This window comes from Jaculus jaculus, chromosome 3, assembly GCF_020740685.1.
Source record: "Jaculus jaculus isolate mJacJac1 chromosome 3, mJacJac1.mat.Y.cur, whole genome shotgun sequence".
Classification (NCBI taxonomy): domain Eukaryota; kingdom Metazoa; phylum Chordata; class Mammalia; order Rodentia; family Dipodidae; genus Jaculus; species Jaculus jaculus.
This window is the reverse complement of record NC_059104.1, coordinates 154,170,647-154,195,097: the sequence shown is the minus strand read 5'-3', so window position 1 is coordinate 154,195,097 and position 24,451 is coordinate 154,170,647. Positions and strand designations below refer to the sequence as shown.

The 24,451-nt window shown below is 40.4% G+C and overlaps 1 protein-coding gene across 5 annotated transcripts in view; it reads left to right on the top strand.

Moving 5' to 3' along the window:
• Zfand6 (zinc finger AN1-type containing 6) overlaps positions 1-21,069 on the top strand; it is a 70,363-nt gene extending 49,294 nt beyond the window's left edge. For 3 of the 5 annotated variants that reach the window (XM_045145853.1, XM_045145851.1, XM_045145852.1), the window contains 6 exons: positions 6,577-6,745; positions 8,073-8,181; positions 9,312-9,412; positions 16,290-16,334; positions 18,826-18,939; positions 20,136-21,069. In XM_045145853.1, coding sequence (XP_045001788.1) covers positions 6,592-6,745; positions 8,073-8,181; positions 9,312-9,412; positions 16,290-16,334; positions 18,826-18,939; positions 20,136-20,284 — 672 coding nt within the window. In that variant the 5' untranslated portion in view covers positions 6,577-6,591 and the 3' untranslated portion in view covers positions 20,285-21,069. The remainder of the gene's footprint in view (positions 1-6,576; positions 6,746-8,072; positions 8,182-9,311; positions 9,413-16,289; positions 16,335-18,825; positions 18,940-20,135) is intronic. The other 2 variants (XM_045145855.1, XM_045145856.1) reach the window with 2 other exon arrangements.
• Positions 21,070-24,451: the final 3,382 nt, after the last annotated feature.

The window sequence follows — 24,451 nt, the reverse complement described above, 5'->3', positions numbered from 1 at the left end:
AGCACGCGAAAAATCTGCAACCTCCCTATATGTCAGTAACAAACAAGCTGAGAAATCGTGGAAGCAACTTTATTCACAACTACCTCAAAAAATGTAAAATAGCAAGGAAATGAGCAACTTCTAAAATTAAAAGTTAAAGCTGGGCGTGGTGGCGCACACCTTGAATCCCAGGACTCGGGAGGCAGAGGTAGGAGGATTGCCATGAGTTTGAGGCCACTCTGAGACTCCATAGTGAATTCCAGGTCAGCCTGGGCTAGAGTGAGACCCTACCTCGAAAAACAAAAACAAAACAAAACAAAAAAAATTAAAAGTTAAAACCACTAGAAATAGAATTGGAAGATATTAGGAGATGAAAAGATCTCCCATGTTCATGGATTAGAAGAATTAATATAATGGCTATCTTACCAAAAGCCATTTTATAGATTCAATGCTGTCTCATTCAAAATCCTAATACCATTAAATTTTTTTAAAAAAATATTTATTTGAAAGTTATTTGAAAGAAGAGAGAGAAAGAGGCAAATAGAATGGGCATGCCAGGACCACTAGCCACTGCAAACGAACTCCAGGTGCATGTGCCACCTTGTGCATCCAACTTTGTGTGGGTATTGGGAATCAAATCCAATTTGGCTTTTCAGGCAAGCACCTTAACTGTTAAGCCGTCTCCAGCTACCATTCTTCACATAATAGGAAAAGCAATTTTCACATCCATTTGGAGGCACAAAAGCCTTCAGATAGCCAAAGCAACCATGAAGGGATAGAGATTTTAGCATACCTGATTTCAGGCAGTATTATGGAATGATAGTAACAACAGCAGCATGATCCTGACACAAAACCAGACAGGTAAATCAAACGATTACTTTTAACTCCTGAGCCATCTCCTCAGCCTGCAGGCAGATAAAGATCAGTGGAATAGAATTAAAGATCCTGACATTACCCTGCTCGGTTATAGCTGCTACCTGATTTTTGACAAAAAAATAGTTATTGGGAAAAAGGAATTTTTTTCTTTTTTATTACTATTTTTATTAACAGCTTCCATGATTGTAAACAATATCCCATGGCAATGCCCTCCCTCCCCACACCTTCCTCTTTTGAAACTCCACTTTCCATCATATCCCCTCCTGCTCTCTATCAGTCTCTCTTTTGTTTTGATGTCATAATCTTTCATCCTATTTTGGTGGTCTTGTGTAGGTAGTGTCAGGCACTATGAGGTCATGTATATCCAGGCCATTTTGTGTCTCTGGAGGAGCATGTTGTAAGGAGTCCTACCCTTCCTTTGGCTCTTACATTCTTTCTGCCACCTGTTCTGCAATGGACCCTGAGCCTTGGAAGGTGTGGTAGAGATATTGCAGTACTGAGCACTCCTGTCACTTCTTCCCAGCACCATGATGCCTTCTGAGTCATCCCAAGGTCACTGACATCTGAAAAGAGAAGGATCTCTACCAAAAGTGAGAGTAGTAGTGATACATAGAGTAGTAGTGATACATTAAGAGAAGTGCTTACTGGGCAGTTTGATGAGCATAGTATATACATTTAGCCAGACAGCAGCAGACATACCTCTAAGGGCTCATGACTACCCTGTTGTAGGTTTTCAGTATGAAGGATATATTCCCTCCCATGGAGCAGGCCTTCAGTCCAATTAGAGGGCAGTTGGTTTCCACCATGACAGACATGCCACTATTGCACCTGTTGGCTCATTTAGCCTGGCTGGCAGAAAGGAATTTCTTCAAGAAATGGTCCTGAGATACTGGATGTCTACATGTAAAAGAATGAAAGTATTTTTTTAAATCTCTCACGCTACACAAAAACAACTTCAAATAGATCAAAGTCCTTAACATGAGACCTGAAACTCTGAAAATGGTAGAGGAAAAAATATGGAAACTCTTCAAATAGAGCAATGGATAAGAACATTCTATAATAGGACTAAAGTCACCCAGTAAACAATGTCAGCAATCAACAAATGGGACCTCGTGAATAAAAAGCATATCTGGAGTGCAGCAAAGGAAATTAGCTGAGTGAAGAGAGCCTGTAGAACAGAAGAAAATCCTTGCAGTCACTCCTCTATACGATTGTTCCTTAGTGATAGACATGGCTTTAACAGCAAGATTCTTATGGTTTCTTCATTGCGATGTTTTAAAGAAAATCTGGGCTAATTAGTAGTTGGAAAAAGGAAGTGTGGTAATAATCTTTTCAGATAATACAGGCTGTTCTTTCATACGACACCAAAACGTAACAGTTGGTATTTCTTAGAGGATAGTTGAGTGTGGAATGTGAAACCACATAAAATACGTGGTTATTTTTTTTTTTTCAAGATAGGATCTTGATTTAGCCCAGGCTGACCTAGAATTCACTGTGTAGTCTCAGGGCAGCCTCAAACTCGTGATGATCCTCCTACTTCTGCCTCCCAAATGCTGGGATTTAAGGGCATTTTTATCTTACCATTATGAACATGCATTCGTCTGGCTTTGGGCTTGAATGGACCTTTTGTTCATGAATAATTTTGCATCATTTTACTTGGAATTCTTGGTTCACTCACTTAATAAGACCTTTCAAATAAGTATCAGCTAAACAGATTTCTTTAATATCACCACTAATCTCACTAGAAACTCTCACAGTATGGGAGAGTTGGCAAGCCTTTGTAAACCACCTGAATGCTTTAATATTGTCCTTGGTGTGAATGCTGCTAGTTGTTGGAAGACTGGTGCAAGTCCTTCACTTTCAAGAATGTGTCTGTCGTATACTCACATCTGAGTAATTCGATTGTCAGTCGTTCTTTAATTCTATCTTATGTCACAGTAACGCTATTAGTAAACAGATGGTGTAGTTGATGCCTTGGCCCAGTCTTTCAGCTCACAATTCAGATAGTTCACCAGTAGTTTTTCTGTAGACATTCATACTTCTAGGCAGCAAGAGTGCTTCATACCTGCCTGTCAGTCACACAGAATAGTAACAAGGTGTAGTGGCACATGTCTAACTGCAGCAGCGCATTGTGAAACCCTGTAAGGTGTGCAGGAGGGCTGGGTATGTGTTCTGGGCAGTATTTAGTGAAGTCATCTTTTCTGCAGAGAGCATAGTGTTAAAGAACAGCACGGCCAGTAGACCTTAGTTTGGCTTACTGGCAAAATTGCAGGTATCTTATGCATCCTACTCACACCACTGCAGATATGTCAGTATTGTTTAAAGCAAAAGCAATAACTTGCAAATGCTATTCTGAACAAAGTTTTGACCTCCAAAGAGGTTTTAACGCCACTGGATTAGACTTGATTATGTGTAGCCAGGCTGCCTGAATGAACCCCAGTTCCATCACTTAATCAGCCTCATGATGGCGAGCAATAACTGGTAACAAAAGTAGATGAACATAAAAATCCAGTGTCTCCCAGAAGCATGCTCCCATGAAAGTATTTACATTAGGTTTTCTGTATCATCACTATTGCCTTTCAAAAGTGTTTCATTTTTTAATTTAAACATGTATATGCACGCACACGCATACACACATGTGCCAAGGCCTCCTACCATTGCAAGCGAACACGAGGTGCTTGCTCACTTTCTGCAACCACCTTATCTGGAGTGACTTGGGGATTGAACCCCAAGTAATCAGGCTTTGCAAGCACCTTTAACGATTGAGCCATTTACCCAGCCCCACCCACCATACCATTGTCTAGTTTGTTTGTAAGCATTCAGGAAAGCAGAGTCTGAAGCAGCTCATAAACACACACGTGTCTGGTAGCAGTGACTGGGTTCGGAAAGTACTTGTTGTGGAGTTGAAAAAAAAAGATGCTTGTCAGAATCTCAGTTTGTATTCGCAGGGTAAAGTCCTAAATATCCTTGACAGTTCTGATTTCATTTTTAAATGCAGGGCCACCCATTGTAACCCAGGTTGGCATCTAACATGCGTCCTCCTGCCTCAACCTTGTAAGTGCTGGGATTACAGGCATTTACCACCATGCCCAGATAGAGCGTTTTAAAAAATATTTATTTATTTGCAAGCAGAGACAGAGAGAGGGTGGGGGGGAAGAATGGGTGCACCAAAGCCTCTAGCCTCTTCAAGTGAACTCCAGATGCGTGAGTCACTTTATGTGGATCTACCTTTATGTGGGTACTGTGTAATTGAACCCAGATCATTAGGCTTTGCAGGCAAGTGCCTTAACTGCTGAGCCATCTCCATCCCCCAGCTAAAATATTTTGCAATGGTTTATTTATTTGAGAGAAAGAGAGTCAAATAGAGAGAATGGGAACACCAGGGCCTCTAGCCACAAACTCCAGATGCATGAGCCATCTTTTGCATCTGGCTTAATGTGGGTACCAGGGAATCAAACCTAGTTCCTTAGGCTTTACAAGCAAGCACCTTAACCACTTAGCCATCTCTCGAGCCCTCCTATAAAGAGCATTTTGTAAATGTAAGGTACTAAGTCCTTTTATAGTTCAAACAAACTCTTTATTATTATTCTGAAATTGGCAGTAAGTTCTTTCCACCTCTCGGTACTCTGCAGACTGATTAGATGAGGAATAATCTGATAGTGAGTGGTAAATATTCTTCTTACATACTTAACAATTCAAGAAAACAGCAATGGCAGAAAAGTTTGTACTTTCATTCTTCATAATTTTGTAATGCACAGACCCATTTGGAGAGACCTCTCGGGAGATGGTCGTTACTATCGTCTGTTGTCACATTAGTCTTGCCAAACAAGCAATTGCTTTCTGGGAGAAATAGCATGTGGGGTTCTTCCACCTGCTGTGTTTGATTATTGCCTTCATGTGCTTCCCATAGTTCCTGAGTCCCAGCATCCCACTTCTAATGTTTCAGTCTTTATGTTTTATATGCTTAAAAATTACATCTCTCCCTAATTAGGCAAATAGTATCTTTTAAAAAATTTATTTTGGTTTATTTTTATTTATTTATTTATTTGAGAGCAACAGACAGAAAGAGGCAGAGAGAGAGAGAGAGAATGGGTGCGCCAGGGCTTCCAGCCACTGCAGACAAATTCTAGATGCATGTGCCCCCTTGTGCATCTGGCTAACATGGGTCCTGAGGAATCGAGCCTCAAACCGGGGTCCTTAGGCTTCACAGGCAAGCGCTTAACCGCTAAGCCATCTCTCCAGCCCGCAAATAGTATCTTTATCTTTGAAAAAATTAAAGTACAGAGTAAACATAAATATCAAAAAGTCATTACATTTTCCATTTTTTGGGTTTTTCGTTGTTGTTTTCTGAGGTAGGGTCTCACTCTAGCTCAGGCTGACCTGGAATTCACTATGTAGTCACAAGGTGGCTTCGAATACTCGGCGATCCTCCTACCTTAGCCTACCGAGTGCTGGGATTAAAGGCATGCACAACCACGCCCAGGTCCATTTCCCATTTTTGAATGTTTACTATGTCCTTTTGATAATTAGTAGTTGCTCTTTCAATGCTACTTAGCAACATATTGTATGAATATTCACCTTCAGATTTTTCACTATCATAGCATTTTATCCATGAGAAAGTATTTTAAAACATTAGTGACCCTCTGATTTTTGTCATTAACATGCATTATGTATTAAAGTACATATATTCTAGGGCGAGAGAGGTGGTTTGGTAGTTAAGGTGCTTGCTGGCAAAGCCAAAGGACCCAGTTTTGATTCTCCAGCACCCACAAAAAGTCAGATGCACAAGGTGGCACATACGTCTGGAGTTCACTCGAGGTATTTAGAGGCCGTGGCACACCCATTCTCTCTCTCTTACCTTTCCCTCCCTCCCTCCCTCCAAATAAATGAATAACAAATTCTCTATTCTAGTGTTAGACATTAGGTCTTATTTTCAGTTCATCAACATTCTAGATATGTTGGGAAGCACTTCCTTGTGTGTTCTTTGTAGTTTTCTGACTGTAGTCTAGCTATATGGCTGGGTCAGTGAGCACTGTTCATCATCTTCAGGGTTCTAGGGGTGAGTTGCTAAATTGCCTTCCAAAACGTTGAACCCATTTCTTATTTCACCATTTCTCTTCCCCGTTCTCCGTACCATCACTAGAAGTGTTATTGTTAGATGTTTTTTATTTTTTTAAAAAATGTGTGTGTTTATTTATTTTATTTATGAGAGAGAGAATGGGCGGGCCAGGGCCTTCTAGCCACTGTAAAAGAATTTGAGAAGCATGTGCATCTGGCTTACATGGGTTCTGGGGACTCAAGCCTGGGTCCTTACTCTTTGCAGGCAAGGCCCTTAACTGCTAAGCCATTTCCCTAGCCCTGTTAGATGCTTTTAAAACAGAACAAATTTGTACAAGTTAATAGGCATTTGGGGAAAAAAATAGAGGAGAAATTCAGTAGTGTAATGCACACCTTAAACATTCAAGAGTCCAACTGAAGTTAAACTTTGTTGTAGAGTTTCTTCCACACTTTATATGATCGAAGACAGAGTGGCTTAGAGAGCAAAGTTCACCATGTGTCTGTCCTTTGTCGTTTATTTTTTCATCTTTGTTTTAGCCTGGTGTCTTGGGACAGTTATGGAATGGTTGAAAGGCAGGGGTCCATATAGGCTTTTTCCCTTATTTGGATATGTAAGACTGAAATCTTGTGTTTGAGTCTTTGCTAATTTCATATAAATTTCAGGTGCACGGCAGAAACATGGCTCAAGAAACTAATCACAGCCAAGCGCCTATGCTTTGCTCCACTGGCTGCGGATTTTATGGAAACCCTCGTACAAATGGCATGTGTTCAGTATGCTATAAAGAACACCTTCAAAGACAGAATAGTAGCAATGGTAGAATAAGCCCACCTGGTAAGTAGTCCTGTTAGAACACAACAGTGCTCCTGATTGAAACACATGGCCTAGTCCAGTATACCCAGTGCTGCTTTCTGCTCTCTGAGAGTGCAAAGCCTAAGGACCCAGGTTCAATTCCCCAGTACCCATGTAAGGCAGATACACAAAGTAGCACATGCATCTGGAGTTTGCAGTGGCTAGAGGCCCTGGCGTGCCCATTCTCCTTTTCTCTACCTGTCCCCCTCTCTCAAATAAATGAATAAAATAGTTTTAACATTTTTTTCTTAAGGCTAAAACAATATGGCCATATACACATTGTTGTACATTCAGTAATCATCACTGCTTCTGTCTTGCAGACACAGGAAAAATATAACCTGATGTACTGTTCTGAACCTGTATCTGCCTCAGGGCTAAATTCTTTCTTCATTATCTCAGGTGTATTTTAGTGCTTAGAAGGTGTTTGTACATTAAATGATTTTTTGAATAATAGTCAGCTGAGTAACCACAGTATAATTAAGAATACATACAACTTATTTATGAATTTCTTCTTAGTTAGTATGAACATTCTTTATGCTTTCAAAAAGAAAAAGTCAGGGCTGTAGAGATGGCTTAGTGGTTAAGGTATGTGCCTGCAAAGTCTAAGCTCCCCAGTTTGATTCCCTAGTACCCCCATGAACCAGATGCACAAGGCATCGTATGTGACTGGAGTTTGTTTGCAGTGGCTGGAGGCCCTGGTATGCCCATCCTCTCTCTCTTTTTCTCTCTTCCTCTTTCTCTCTCCCTTTCCCTCCCTCTCTCACTTCCTCAAAATAAATAAAAACTTAAAACTACACAGAAAATTTTCTTGGGTTGGAAGATGGCTTAGTGAATAAAGCACTTGCCACGCAAACATGAATACCTGAGTTCAGCTCCCCAGAATTCATGTAAAAAGCTCGTGCAGTTGCAAGCATCTGTAATCTCAGCCTTCCCATGTCCAGTAGCGAGGAAGAGACAGAATTCTAGAAGCTTGCAGGCCAGTTAGCCTAGTGAGCACTGTAGTGAACAATGAGAGACCCTGTCTCAAAGTGAAAGGCAAGGATGGACACATGAAGTTGTCTGACCTCCATTTGTGTACCACCAACCCCCCCCCACCCACTAATTTTTTTCTTAAATAACAGATGAGTGAGAAAGCTCAATAGTAGAACATGTATTCGGTATGTGTAAGACCCTGAGTTCAACCTCCAGCACCAAAAATTTGTCACCATTAGCAAGCTGTTAAAATTTTTGAACTAAACATAATGAAATACCACCATGTATTGTAAAATGATCTACCCACTACATTCTGTGCAATGTGGTTGTGTTGCAGCAGCTTCTGTCAGCAGCCTGTCGGAATCTTTACCCGTCCAGTGCACAGAGGGAAATGTCTCAGACGCTCAGTCAGCGTTAGACTCTACGTCTTCATCTATGCAGCCAAGGTAAGGGGTATTCTCTTGAGTGGCCACTGGAAAACTAGTGAGAGAATTTATTGTTTTTATCATTTTTATTAAGAAATGTATTAAGGAGCTGGGTGTGGTGACACACACCTTTAATCCCAGCACTTGGGAGGCAGAAGTAGGAGGATTGCCATGAGTTCAAGGCTGCCCTGAGACTGCATAGTGAATTTCAGGTCAGCCTGGGCTAGAGTGAAATCCTACCTCAAAAAATGGGGAAAAATATATTAAGGAATATGTTAGGATTAACTAGCCTAAAATTATATGTGGCTACTACTACCCACCAGTTAAAAGATGCTTTGAGGGAGGACAATCTTTTAAATCCTAGATTCCCTTCTCAGATATCTTTCCCTTTTTATTCTTCATACTGTATCCTGATCCATTGATCAAGTGCTTTTGGAACATGTTTAATTAGTTCTTTAATTTGCAATAGTAGTACCGTGCATCAATAAACAATCTTCTCACAGGTTCTTTTTGTTATGCCATGAGATAATACTTGTATTTGTTTTGTGATACATTTTTATTTTTAACTCTGAAGTCAAAGATATAGTTATATGTCATAGAAATACTTAATCAAACCTCTGAATGTGAGGGTACATACCTATAATCTCAGTATCAGGAGTTCAAGGCCAGCCTCAGCTACCCTGAGACCCTATCAAAAGAAAAGGAGGGAGAGAAAGAGAGATACTTGTTTCTGTCTTACTTTGCTACAGTGACATATTAATAATCTGTACTAGAGGTCCTTTTTCCATGCAAGAGCATACCATGTGTATTGTTCAGTGCTTTCTCGTGGTTACTTGAAATACACAGGGTGTGCGTCGTTCCTTTGATTTCTGAAACATGTACATCTATTCCAAATTACGATTTCGAAGCTGATTATTTTAAGTTATAAACAAGTGTCACTTCAGTTTATATTTGTTTATGGGGATCATCTTTTAAAATTGAAATATTACTGGGTGTAGTGATAATAGCCTGAAGGACGTAGGAGGCTCACTTGAGCCCAGGAGTTAGAGAACAACTTGTACAACATAGCAAGCCCCTATCTCAAGACTAAATAAATAATTTTGACTTAAAAAGGAAAAAGCAATTTTTTTTTTTTATTTTTGCCTTTCTAGCCCTGTATCAAACCAGTCACTTTTATCAGAATCTGTAGCACCTTCCCAAGTGGACAGCACATCTGTGGACAAAGCAGTACCTGAAACAGAAGATCTACAAGGTTTGCATATACACTAGTGTGTCTTGTTACTTACCAACCCCAAGCATTGCAGGCCAGGCTCTAGCATAGGCATATACAGAGTGCCTGCTGATAAGAAATATTTTATGGCTTTATTATGAGGACATTTTATATCCTCAAGTATTTAATTGACTTAATATTGGGAGCCACTTCCTATTTAGATTATTTTAGGCCAGCATTAAGAGAAAAATTTAAATTTGTTTGAAAAACATAACTACAATGACTGGATGAGAAGATTATACTGTTACAGTTTTTTATGATTTTTGCCTAGTTAATTGTAGAGACTATTCCCATTCAAAGCAGACTAGACTACTGGCTTGTGGAAATCTGGTTGCTCCAATTATCTGAGATCATTCTGTGTGGCTGGCAAGCACCTTATTAGTACACTAGTACTTTATTATTAGTAAATTCCCTGGCTCTTTATGTCCCCATGTCCCTGTGATGTAAATTCAAGTAACCTAAGAACTCTTTAAAATTTGTCAGAAGGCTTTCTTAGCGTAGAGGCAGTTAGAAGGTTCTTAGTCTCTGTAACTTGTATCCTTCTATTAACCTAGAAGGTGCAGTCTGCAAAGAAGCCCTGTGATAAGCAGTGCAGCGCTACGCTGCGTAGTGTAAGGACAAAGATGCTGACGGAATGGCGTTCTGTGTGTACTGTGCGCACTGTGGCCACAGAAGCACTGGTAGCACTAGCTTAAGTTAGTTACCTTTCGTAACCTTGACATATTGCTCGTTTGTGTAGATTTTTGCCACAGCTAGTGAACATACTATGTGGCCAGTAGTCTCTGAGCATTTTGTTATAAATTCATAAGTATAATTAGTGAAAGATTTTTCTTGGTAAATAGAAAGGTTGAAGGAATGGCATTGAAGGATGGTTTTTATTGATAAAATGAGCCTCTGAGCATGCCGATGAGGTTTTATCTTGATAAGGTTAATTGATGGGGGAAGACTTGCACCATTCCATGGCCTGGGGTCCTGGACTGAATGCAAAGGGGAAAGAAAGGGAGGTGAGCGCTCGTGTTCATCACTCTGCTTCATCACTGCAGACTGAATGTTGAATGTGGCCACCTGCTTCCTGCCTCTGCTCCCATTCCTTCCCCACAGTGATGGAGTGGAAACCCAAATTGACCTTTCTTCCTCAAATTGCTTTTGTCAGGTGTTTTGTCATAGCAATGAGAACGTAATATAGGCAGGGATGGGGGGTACTTTTTGACAAGTTACTGTCATAGACAGCACCACAGTGCTGGGACAAACACACAAACCCCAGAACACTTATATGGGAGGAAGGGATTTATTTCAAGCTTACAGATCCAGGGGAAATTCCATCAATGGCAAAAGAAAACTAGCTCCCTTTCACAGATCTAAGCAGAGAGAAAAAAACAAAACAAAACAAAAACCAGCCAGCAGACACCAAAAAGCAGTAGACAGGAGCTCTGCCAAAGCTGCCACTGCTCTCGTTCTCTACACCTTGGGCTAGAATTTGGATCTGCCCCAGTGTCATAACCTCCCTCCCCCAGCATGATTCTGCCTGCTAGGGGCTGAAGCTGCAAACTCAATTTTAGTTTTTTAATATTTTATTTTTATTTATTTATTTGACAGAGAGGATGGGCACGCCAGGGCCTCCAGCTGCTGCACATGAACTCCAGACGCATGTGCCACCTTGTGCATCTGGCTAACATGGGTCCTATGGAATCAAACCTGGGTCCTTTGGCTTTGCGTGCAAACATCTTAACCACTAAGCCATCCCTCCAGCCCTGCAAACTCAGTTTTAATAAAACACCGAGTCTGGGGGGGACACACATTCAGTCTACCACAGTTATCCATCAGACATGGAAACTAAGGGTGGTTGGTGTCAGTCTGTTGGTTTTATCATAGTGACATGTGATTGCTTTAGACAAGGAGGCTGAGAAAGGTACTTTTTCACAGAAAACTTTAACGAGTAAGTTGCCAAATTTAACACAGGAGAGAGCTTGTTTGGAGGATATTTATAGGTAGGAGGTATGGTCAGTACTGTCGCTGAAATTTTAAAGTCCTGGGCATACGTTGATAGATGAGGTTGAAAGCAAAGAACAGTCTGGAGGGTGGGCCTGTAGAAGAGGAAGCATTTAGATCCTGGTCAGTTTCAGGCTGTAGATGCCAAAGGAGAATTGCTAGAAGTATTCAGCTTTGAGAGGAAGATAGACTGAACAGGGAGGAAACAAGCTGCTAGTCACCAAGGTGTTGTTTATATTGATAATAAGTTTTAATGCTGATTGTTTAAAAAAATAAAGAACAATTTAGCATTGGAAGATGAAATAGTAGGCTGGAGAGATGGCGTGGTAGTTAGGGCATTAGCCTACAAAGGCTAACAACCCAGGTTCAGTTCCCTAATACCCATGTAAAGCCAGATGCACAAACTAGCCCATGCATTTGGAGTTTGTTATAGTAGCTGGAGGCTCTGGCACATCCATTGTCTATGTCTTTTCTTTCTCTGCTTGCACATAAATGAGAACATTTTAAAATAATTAAAAAATAAAGGTGTCATGGCAGTAGTATACTTTGAAAAGAATAAAGGTGATAGGTGGGTGAATTAATGTGAAGTAAGTACTTTGATATCTTTCTTTTTTAAAAAAATATTTTATTTGTAAGAGAGAGGTAAGAGAGTGGGTTTTCCAGGGCCTCTAGCCATTGTTAACGAGCATCCCGATGCATGTATCACTTTGTGTATCTGGCTTTACTTGGGTACTAGAGAATTGAATCCAGGCCAGTGGGCTTATCAAGCAAGCGTCTTTAACCACTTAGCCATCTCACTAGCTCTTCTTTCTCACCATTCTGATGTTTGGAGAACAGCAGGGTTTCCTCCATCTTGTCCTGAGAACATTAATTCAGATTGTAGTGCTTTAAAAGTTGAGACACTCTTTGGTCAAGAGTGTTTTGAATGACTTTTAGGTTAAATTAATATTTAAATACCTTAAAAACTTAGTGTTTTTAAAATTGCAGCGTAACAGAATCTTTGACAGAACAGGTATAAGTTTCATCTTCTTCTGAGTTTAACGGGGGGTAAGGGACCCCTGCTCCCATGTGGGTTCCTACTCTGCTGCCTTCCACGTTGCAGGAGCTCTTTGTAATTTTCTTCTCTTGTTCTAATTTTAAAAGTCTCTTTAAGCATGGTGCATGCCTTTAATGCCAGTAGTTGGGAGACCAAGAAAGGAGGATCACTGTGATTTCAAGGCCAGCCTGGGAGTACATAGTAAATTCCTGGGTTAGCCAAGACTAGACCTTACCTCAAAAAAAAAAGAAAGAAAAAGAAAAAGAATCAATCTTAGTGTATTTACACTACCCCATACTGGATTGGCTGGCTGTCTTATTAAAGGTTGTTATCCTCAGTCTTTATCTTTAGTTATCCTCAGTCTCTCAGATCTTGAGTCATCCTACTAAATGGGTTTTGGACTTGCAGGTTGTGTTTTCCTGTCTTCCTTATACCACATGACTTTCTGTGCCTTATTCTGAAAGCATGTTCATTTTATGGGGTAGTCAACATTATTGAAACAGTAGAGGCAACATGGGCTGTATAAACTGTGAAGGATATGCATTTTTTTTGTACATTGCCCAAATAACTTGGGAGTTTACAGAAGAAGGCTTCGAGTTAAGGGAAGATTTTAAAACTTCCCAACAGTAAAGGGGATCATTTTATTAAGACGATAAGCTGTTAACAGAAGTTTCTAGTAGAGCGGAGTTGTCAAGGACAGAGCAGAAGGGAATGCTCACTGAGTGGGCAGGGTGAGCTAGAGTTCTCAGAGTAAATTGTTAGATCAATGCTTCACACCATCCACCCCGGGGAAGGGGTTGGGGGGGGGTCACAGGCAGTAAGACTAATTTTGAAATAATTTAGTAAAGTTTTATGGAAAAAAAATGTGGATTTTTAATACATGAAAATATCCAAAATAGTCTTCAAAAAGAATGATAAAGTTGACATAAGCAGGACTGTGGTACTGTTGAGAGGATGTTCATGTAGACCAGGGATAGAACTGAGAATCCAAAAACGCATGCCCACCCAAGGACAATTGATTTTCAACAGGGTTATCACAGATCATCCAATATGAAAAGCAAAATATGATGATGCCTGGATTGCTGCCTCCTAAAATATGCAAAAATTCACTTAAAATACATGAGAATTTTAAATTACCATGACAACTGAAATGATGCAAATTTTGTGACCTCTGATTAGATAATGGGTTCTTAGATAAGACATGTTAAACAATAGCAACCAAAGAGAAAGATACATTGAGTTAATTCCTTTTTTATGCCAAAACATACCATGAAAAGGAGAAAGTATTTTAAGTCATATATCTAATAATGTATAAAATTAAAGTTTAATAATAAAAGGACTCCTCAATTAAAAGTAAGCAAAGAGTTTAAATACATGTTTCTCCTGAGAAGACAGACAGATTGACAGATCAGCAAATGAAAGACAGTCAATGTCGGTTGTTAGTAGGGAAGTGCAAATGGGAGCTGCAATGAGTTACCACTCAACCCTGTAACCAACAACAGGCAGTGTTGTCAAGGTGTGGAAATTGGAGCTCTTGCATGTTGTAGCAGTGCAAAATGGTGTAGATGTTTTGCAAGCAATCTGGTAGTTCCTCAAAAGGTTAAGTATAATTACTGTATGATAAAACATTTTCACTCTTGATTTCAAAGAAAATTGAAAATATGTCCTGACTTGTTGGTAGGGCTCAATGGTAGAATACATGTTTGGCATTCTCAAAGCCTGAATTCATTCCTCAGCCCCCAAAAGATGGCACCAACAACAAAACCTCATGTGTTCATACAAAAATTTGTATATGAATACTTATAGTAGCATAATGTATAATAACCAAAAGAATTGAAGGAACTCAGATGATGACCAGCAGATGCTTGGATAAATAATGTGGTATGTGCATGCCCTGAAATGTTTACTGAGCTGTGAAAAGAAAGTGACACTCAAGGGTTCACTTAATTGAAGCCAGGTTCAGAAGCCAAAATACTGTATGGTGCCAGGGGCATTATCCAGAACAGCCAGTCCATGCATACATATGGCAAGATGAGCATTTCCAGGAGCTGTGGGGCTTAGGAGTTACCATTAATCATGTATAAGGTTTGCTTAGAGTAAATGAAACAGCAGGAATTATAATACAGGTGATGATTTCACAACCTACGAAATACATGTGTGTTTGTACACACACACACATATACACATACACACACACACACACACACACACACACACACACATATGGTTTCACTGGAGGAGTAGAACATCAGCACACAGGTAAAAAGCCAGGCCAGCACTGAGGAGGCTGAGGTAGAAGGATCACTATGAATTTGAATTTTAGCCTGGATACAGAGTGAAGTTCAGGGTAGCTTGGACTAGAGTGAAAGCCTCATACCCACCCCATCCCCCACAAAAATATATGGGGGAGTGGGGAGGCATGAAATGTGGGGAATAGAAGAGTAACCAGTGGCTGATCGAGGCAAGTATGTGTTGAACTGAAGATGGAAAGATGTTTGGAAATCAGATAATAGTAGAAAACGGTAGAGAAGGAGTAGAGTCCACTTGAAGGCTAGTTGTGTTTTGTTGGTTTTTTGCTACTAGAGACATATGCACATTAAGTATATGCTTTACTACTGAGATATATCCCTACTTTTAGGGAGATTCATGCAACAGACTTTTGCCCCCAGATAGCTACTAACAGAAACTGATCTCTAGCAGATACTTTTTTCTTACTTAAAGTTTTATTTTGCAGAACTAGGGATGGAACTAGGGCCCTGCCTGTGCCAGACACGTGCTCCACACTGAGCGCATGTCCATCTGTAGGGCTGCTGTGTGTGCTAGGCCAGCAACGAGCTTGTACAGCTCTAGAAATGACTAGTCAAAATTTTCTAGTGTATATGTTTGTAGTAGCTGTACTGTCGGAGAATGCATACACTGGGTTTTTGAGGGCTTAATAGCCACCCCTGAGTTAAAATAATACTTTTTAAATATTTTATTTATGTGAGAGATGGAGGAAAAATGGGCACATCAGGGCCTCCAGCTGCTGCAAATGATTTCCAGATACATATGCCACCTTGTGCATCTGACTTAAGTGGGTTCTGGGGAATCAAACCTGGGTCCTTAGGCTTTGCAAGCAAATGCCTTAACTGCTAAGCCATTTTTCCAGCCCCCCAAATACCCAGTACTTTTAATGTTAATTGCATTTTGAAATTATATATTTTGACGGTTTACTTTTTAATGTGGCTCCCAGAACATTATAAATATAATAAGTTTCCTTTGTATGTTACTACTGATACAAGCCTGGTTTTCTTTTAAATATCAAGATTTTTCTCATTTTCTGAAGAATATTTATCTAGGAATACTGTGAAGTTCATTCAGTTTGAACTCATATTTTGCATATAGGAAAATGAGATGCAAAGAGGAGAAATCAGTGTTGTACCAGTCGGTGGTTGTAAATGTTCTTCTTGATTTAATATAAGGGTCTATTGAGCACTTGCCCTGTGAGCATTGAGTGAGCAGAGTCACCAAGCCCCTAGTCTCAGTTCTTCACTGGAATTGTAGTTTAGAGGTAGAGCAGTTGCCTTGTGCGGTTGGGCTCTGAGTTCAGTCTCAAGCACTGTAATACTGTGTGCCGGGGGTGGGGCTTAGTTTTAATGCTTAGATGAGAACTGTCATGACTTATTAGAAAAGAATATATGTGTCATATTATGATATGGATAATTTTTGGGATTACCTGTTACTGTCATGTTAAGTTCAGCATTTTTCATGTTTATGAACTTTCCCCAAGCAGAAATAATGTGTAAACCATGGTATGTACTCACTACTATGTCTGTATTCTTTTTTTGTTTACAGGACCCAGAGCAGAGGGCCTTGTTCCTCTTGAATGTGATCCTCCATGTGGGTAGTTAAACCACTTTTACCTGTCCAGTGCTCTCTGAAGTATCTTAACGGTCACTAGTAGATTTTGTCTTGTCCGGATTCCCATTAGAAATTAAGCTAGCAAGAACTGTAGTTTACTTACTGCCTGTATGCCATTTCATAAGTCTCCCAAGCACACCTCTAGCATCAGTGAGTGCGACACAGGCAGACATCTGTTGTTAACTATTAACAAGAGATACTCAATTCCCAGTTCTCATTTCCCAACATGAAAACTGCCTACTTCTGATGAAACTGACCTCATTTTGGCTGTAGGTCTAGTGTACCAATCTTTCATAAGCCAAAGTATTGCTTTTTATGGGACTAGAATTGGGTGTTATTCTTTGGTCTTAAATCTTACATGTAACCTGAGGACACAGAGTAGTATCTTAGAATATATGAACTTGCACAAGAACTCACTTAAATTCAGGCTGTTCACTGTATAAAATCAGGCAGTGCATATCATTTAGGTTAAGTAGAGGTTCCCTTCATCTCTTGGGCTATATTTGATACTCACTAGTTCCAGACTCAAGCCTTGGCTTACGAGCTTTTTGATAGCCTGCCAGTCCTTAACTTCAAAGGCTGTCCATCTGCCTTTGCTGAAATGAAACCATATGCCTTAGGTCCTCATGCTTAATGTTGCAAGATATCACTCCAGAGGTATGTAACATTTGTGTGCATAGCAGATAAATAGATTTGCACTCGTCTCCATTGCCAGATGCCAAAGTGTGTCTCAATTACACTAATTTTGGTTTGATCTGTGATGGTATTACATGTAAGCATTTTCTTTATTAGTTCATTTGAATATGTTTTACTGAGAATAGAGTTGAGGCAGCTTATAAATTCCACACTAAGTATATGGGTTAATTTCTGGCTACAGATTAATCTGATACTGTTCTAAGGGCTGGGGATAAAATAGTAAGTATGACACTCAACCCTTGCCTTCAGTCAGCTCACATTTTAGGGATATTTGTTTTTTGAAAATAAAAGATTTTGTGTAACATATTTTGCTGAAAGATAAAATGTAGCCAGTTACCATAGCTCACCTGTAATCCCAACACTTGGGAGGCTGAAGTAGGAAGATTGTTGTGAACTCAAGGACAATCTGGCCTATAGAGGAAAACCCTGTCTCAAAAACTGTAAGCAGTCTGATAAATGTGTATATTAATAGTACTTTCTTCTGTTACTGGAAGTACGTCTAGTGGAGGGGTGTTGCATTTCCATTAGTGCACAGTCATTAGTCTAGTGTAGTAGGGCTGTGCACAGTCTGTTGGTGGACAATCACTAGTCTGTAGTGCTTTGCCTGATTTTTTTTTTTTTAACTGCAAAATGAGTTAACATAATCTAGAGTCTGCTATGATTAACTGGTTGTAAGAAATGATGTAGACCAGTTGGACAGATGTTGCCCTTAGATACAGTTGGTGAGGACTCAGTAATTTGGTTCAGCAGGCATTTGTTTGTTCTATGGCACAGGCACCAGGATAAACTAACAGGGTGATAGGACAGGTTCCTGTTACGCAGAGTTAAGTCAAGTGGGCAGTTACAGCATGTGAACAGTGCTGTGTAGCACAGGGTAGTTTCTAGTCTAAGTCTGGGAGAGTGGGTTATGTAAGCTTAAACATAAAAGGCAAGTTGGAGTTCTCCAGTAAAGGCAGGCTCTGGCAAGGGCACCGCACAGGAGCTCACAGGTATGAGAGATGTGTCAAGGAAAGCCAGAGCGTGCTGTTTGCTGAAGCCTGTGGTGTCCACTTGACTTGAACAAGACTTCATGTCTGTAGTGTGCTGTTACAGACTGGTTCTGACTGAACCCAGGAGGGCCAGGGTAGCAAGTGAGAGTGGAGGGGGAGCGTTCTTGAGGGTTTAGAACAGTACCCAAGTCTTGGTACTAATCTTGGTTTCAGCATGTTATCTTAATTACATTTTAGAGCTTCTTGGCATCTGTTTCTTCCATATCATTTTGTTTTATTTTGCTTTGAGGAACAGGGACTGATGAAACAAATCTCCCTTTGGCCTTAAATTCACAGGGTACATACAGCTGGCCCCCAACAGCAATCTCAGTCTCCTTAGTGCTGGATTATAGACAATACTGTGCCTAGTTTAAGTGCTTCATGTGAAACATTCTGAGAACATTGATACAAGAATATTCTTGTTCTCTGAGAAGTTTACGTAATTGATCAGTATTAAGATGCTTGCATATGACTATTGCTTCCTGCATATTTCCTACAGTCCATCATCTAGAATCATTACTAGTTAAATACAGCACTTGTGTATTACAGATTATTTTCTACATGTGTATATACTTGCATTTAACCAAGAGGTTCTCATTTTAGCAATACCTTTGCAATTTATGAACCTCTTTCCATCCTTATAAATCCTCAGCTGTGGGGTGGGGTGAGGGCCAACTATCACTGATATGTCGCAGTATTACTGGATAATGAAGTTTTACCGCCCCCCCCCCTTTTTTTTCCATCAGCTTCAGTATCAGATACAACACAGCAACCATCTGAGGAGCAAAGCAAGAATCTTGAAAAACCAAAACAAAAAAAGAATCGCTGTTTCATGTGCAGGAAGAAAGTGGGACTTACTGGTAAGGGATTCTCATCAGGTGGTTTAATGTTAAAATCATGTTTTGGAATAATTCAGCATATCATTAGACTTCAACTAAGATTATTTCTGCTCCCATGAGTGTTACTTATTGGATACACTTCAGATTCTGAACTGTATATATTAAAAAAAACTTTAAAAATAATAAGAATTTAAACACAAAATAACTTTCATTTTACATAGCTAAGTGCAAACCCAATAAATACTCATTTAAGTACTCAACAAAGTAAGGTTGGGTGTTGAATGCTATGAAATGGTTCAAAAAAATATAAACATTTGATTTAAAAATACCTATATACATTTATTTAATGTCAAGTACAGTCTGTCTAAATCTTATAAAATCTTGGACTTACACTACAAAGCTGGTGCTTAGTTTTGTTTAATCTGGTTAACTTTTCATTTTTCTTTCATTAAATGAAGCTATAGAATATGATTTTGAAGTAAGAAAAGGTAAGTTAATATCCACTGTTATGGTGAAAATACTGATTATTCTTGAGCTCCATTTCTAAAACATCTATCATAACATAAAATCCTAATTTAGGGGAAGAAGACAATCCATTCTTGCTCCATTACATGTCGGTTGGCCTCAGTTTTTATAGCATTTCCCTAAAGTTAAGTAACTTGCATTTAGTTTATTACATGTTAAGAACTCAGTGCATTTCCCATTTAATCTTTACAATAATTCCAAAATAGATGCAGGAATGAAGCTCAGAGAGCTAAGTGGTACCTATTTAGGAAAGAAACTGACTCCAGATCCCATGCTCTTAATCATTTATCCATAGTACTGTTCTCATTTCCTAGGAGTTTAACAAGGGCAAGTTAAAGGAGTCACAGTTCTTTCAGTTTTATTTGATCTTTTTTAATTGTTAAGCCTTCTGACAGTAGGGTTATTTCTTTCTTTTTACAGTAAGGCTGTGTTTTAAGATTGACATTTTCAATTTACCTATCATCGTTTCATAGGAAAAAATTGTGGCCATACCACAGGTGAAGAAATGTGAGCTCTCAAAAGTGGCTGTGACATGCTCTAGTACAAAAGTGTATTTGTAGATAGGAAAAGAAATGAAACTCTGGTAGGGAACAAAACTCTAGACTGCTGTAAAGTCATGAGGCTGTTTAACATTAACTAAGCCCCAGTCTTCTGACCTGTCCAGCTCACATTATACCTGTGTTCACTTTCAGGGTTTGAATGCCGGTGTGGAAATGTTTACTGTGGTGTGCACCGTTACTCAGATGTACACAATTGCTCTTACAATTACAAAGCCGATGCTGCTGAAAAAATCAGGAAAGAAAATCCAGTAGTTGTTGGTGAGAAGATCCAGAAGATTTGAGCTCCTGCTGGAATACAAACTCCTTATCCATCTGCAAACTAAAAATTGACTTGAGGTTTTTTTTCCTAGTCCTTGGGAATGTAGAGCACCATATCTTGCATAGACCTTTGAATCATGCATGTCATCAGAGGAATAGATTTTTGTTTTGTTTGAAAATGACTCTGAACATTTATTTCCATTGCAGTTTCTGTGGCTGGAAAGACTTAAACTTTCAAGTATTATCCTTTTAAGATCATTTGAATTTTAGTTGAGTGCAGAGGGCTTTTATAACAAATGTGGAGAAATCTTGGAGGGCTGTGATTTTTTTTTTCCAGTATTAAACATGCATGCGTTAATCTTGCAGTTCATTTCTCATTGTGTATGTATATATAGCTTTTCTCTGCAGCACGATTCCCTTTTGATAATGCCCTCTGGGCACAGCTAGTTATCAGTAACTGAATGTATCTTAATCATTATGGCTGCTGCTTTTTGTTTCATTAACAAAGGTTATACATACATATGTTAGTATATAGTTTCTTTGCACCTATTATTTATGTCTGAATCATTTGTTACAGGAGATTTTGTGCTGAAGAGATTTTAAATTTTTTTGTTGGTGGTGGGTTTTTTTTTTGTTTTTTTTTGGAGCAAGGGAAGAAAAAGCTGATGCATTTCACTGCTGACTGCAGTTTCTTTCAGATGACTGTTCATCGGTCTGTGTGTACACAGTTGAAGAATGATCTGAAGTAATTGTGCTGTATTTATGTTTTATTCACCAGTCTTTGATTAAATAAAGAGGAAAACCAGAATGCTTCTTTGTGTTACATTTTCTCCTCTTCCTTGTTTCTCTAATTTGGTAAGAATGCAATTATTTCTCACATCTGTTCATGAGAAAGCATTTAGTAAGAGTTAACTGAAGCTTGGTGTAGTGGCGCACATCTTTAATCCCAGCACTCGGGAGGCAGAGGTAGGAGGCTCGCCATGAGTTCGAGGTCACCCTGAGACTACAGAGTGAATTCCAGGTCAGCCTGGGCTAAAAAAGAGTTAACTGAAAGCTGAGGGGAGAGCACAGAGGGTGAATGTGCTTGCTGCACCAGCAGACCACTGGACTTTACATCCTCAGAAGCTACTAAGAGGTCACACACAACAGTAAGCATCTGTAATCCCAATCCTCTGGCAAGATGGGAGGCAGAGAAAGGAGAACCCTGGAGGTTTTTAGGCCAGCCTGGGATACGTGATATCTTGTCTCCATAAAATTATACTTAAATGGGTAAGGTGCTGGGTGAAGAATCTTTTACATGGAAAAGTCAATGAATTACAGTTACCTTCTGGTTACTGAGATAAAGCATTCAACCCAAAGCAGCTGCCGAAAGGGAAGTTTTATTTTTAATTTTGGTGTACAGTCCTGAGGGGCAGCTTCAAGTCAGGGAAAGCACAGCATGACATCACCTCTGCCACAGCAGGTGGAAACCAGCAGCAGAAAGTGAGTTGGGCTCTGGCAAGGGGTACCTGGCTATAATACCCCAACAACACAGTCTCCACCAAGGCTCCACCTCCCAATTTCACCAGCTGAGGACCAAGCATTCGAAACACATGGATTCATGTAGGACATTGGATTTAAACCACTACAGAGTTAAGTACTGGAAAGCATCACCAATATACTAGACCAAGCTGGGGGAGGGGCTGGGAAGTGCCAGGAATGGAGAATGATGTCAAAACATGCTACATTCAAACATCAATAAGTTAATTTAAAAAACAAGCACCACACAACTTCCAAGAATTCTGACATAATCAAGAGACCAAACTTAAGGATCCATGCAGTAAAAGAATGTGAGTGTGTAAGTTCTCTTATTACTGGGATAAAATCCCCAACCAGAAGCAGCTTAAGGAAGGGAAAGGTGTGTGTTTTTTTTTTTTTTTTTTCCAGCTTACATTTTCAAGGGGAGGTTTCATTATGGTGAGAATGGCAGCAACAAACTGCTGGGTGTCCCATCAGAAGGTGGCAGAAAAATGGTACTATCAACACCCAGTAGGGCATGACTAAGAAACCTCAAGGCCAGCCCCAAGTGACACACCTCCTTCAGCAAGGTTCCATTTCATTTCCTAAAGGCTCCACCAGCTTGGGATTGAATATGAGACTTAATTATATTCCCATGAAGTTATTGGGGGGGACACTTTTCAAACTTCCACTCAGCCCAACACACCCCACAAAGAAGGGAAATACACTTGGCAAGTGCCTTCAAATATTTGCCAAATACACAACAGCTTTGGCATTTTTATATCCAGTGTGTAATTAATGGGTCTTGTTTCAAAATTATAAAACCATGCCCTTCATCTTCCCTCCCCCTTCCACCCCACAATATGTCCCACCTTTTTTTTTTTTTCTTAAATCCCAGAATGTTTTTGGTTTTCTCTTTATATGACTTTTATCATGTAGGCCTCCATTAACTGGGATATTACCCAGCAGAAGTTCCCAGTCCTGTTCCTTGAAGATGCTGAATTGTCAGTGTACCATGAGAGCTTCACATAAGTTTGGATGTTTGGTTATTGATTCATTTCATTGTAACCCTTTATTACCAAGATACTTAAAGTTGGGCATGGGGAAGGATGCCTGTACTCCCAGCTATTTGGGGGTGGGTGGGAGGGACTGAGGCAGGAGGATCACTTGAACCCGGGAATTTGAGACCAGCCTGAGCAATGTAGCAGAACCCCATCTAAAAATGAACAACAAAAGAACATGTGGGCTAGAGAGATGGCTTAGTGCTTAAGACACTTGCCTGCCAAGCAAAAGGACCTGGGTAAGAGTCACATGGCGCATGAGTCTGGAGTTCCTTTGCAGAGGCTAGAGGACCTGACATACCCACTGTCTCAGAGTTTAAAAAGAACAACTGAGAAATACTTACAAAGCATGTATTCTGTGCTTGCTGTTTTTCTGAGTATTAACAAAGCAATGTACACCATAAGAATTCCCACCTTTGTGAGCAAGGCCAGTACAGGACATATGAGTAATTCACTGACCTATAGCTCAAGTAGTTAGTGTTAGGACAAAGAGGAAGGGCCTTACAAGGCCCTAGAACAGAGCTGGACACTCACCTCTTCTCCCCTTTGGAGCCTACCAGAGCATCTACCGTTGCTAAAGACTGCCTGTCATTCTTCTAAGGCAGATAAAAACAAAACCTGCAGAAGTGGACATGGTGGCACACTTATGTAATCCCAGCACAGGAAAACCTGAGGCAGGGGGATCTTGAGTTCTTGGCCAGTCTGGGCCACCTAACGTGTGAGACTAGCCTGTGCAACACAGTGAGACCCTGTCTCAAAATCAACAACTAAGGACTGGAGAGATGGCTCCGCAGTTATAGGCACTTGCTTGCAAAACCTGCGGCCTGGCTTCAATTCCCCAATACCCCATGTAAAGCCAGATATACAAAGTGGTGCAAGTACCTGGAGTTCGCTTGCAGTGGCAGAAGGCCCTGGCATGCCCATGATCTCTCCTTGCAAATGAATAACGAAAATATTTTTTAAAATCAACAAAATTGACAGCAGTTAGGGTAAGCCCTTCAGAGGGCAAGAAGTGAGATCCAGGGCCCTGTGTCCAGCTCGTTCCCTTTCTCGGGGTCACCAGCATGGCTTAGTCATCTCAGGGCCTAGGAAAGAAGCCTATTGGCTCACAATCATCGTGCACACTTCCAGCCACGTCTCCCGCCAAGTTGTAAAACAGCTTCTAACTGTAGACTCCAGGGAATTACAGGGCGCCTTGACCAACCCCATCCACCACTTGTAACTTTGCTGCCATCTGACAGCATCTAGGCCATTTAATGGGTGCCTACACACCACACACACACACACACACACACACACACACACACGGTGCCAGGCGCTCAACAAACCAACATTAGTTGAATTCTTGGGTCCACTCTGAGGCGGGAACTCCCTTCAGCATTATAAAGAAGGAAGCTAAGGCGGAGAGGCAGAAGCAGACTCGGGGTTCCCCTTCACCCCTGGACTGAAGGGAGCCATGGAAGGGGTTCAGCAGCGGGAACAAGGCGTCTGCAGGTTCCAGGGGCGGATCACGGAACCCCAAGTGATGACGCAGCTGCAGCGATCCCGACGCGGCAATACCTAGCTGGTTTCCAAGTCCCGGGGGGGCGGGGCTCGCGGAAGGGGCGGGGCTCGCGCGGGGTGGGCGGGGCC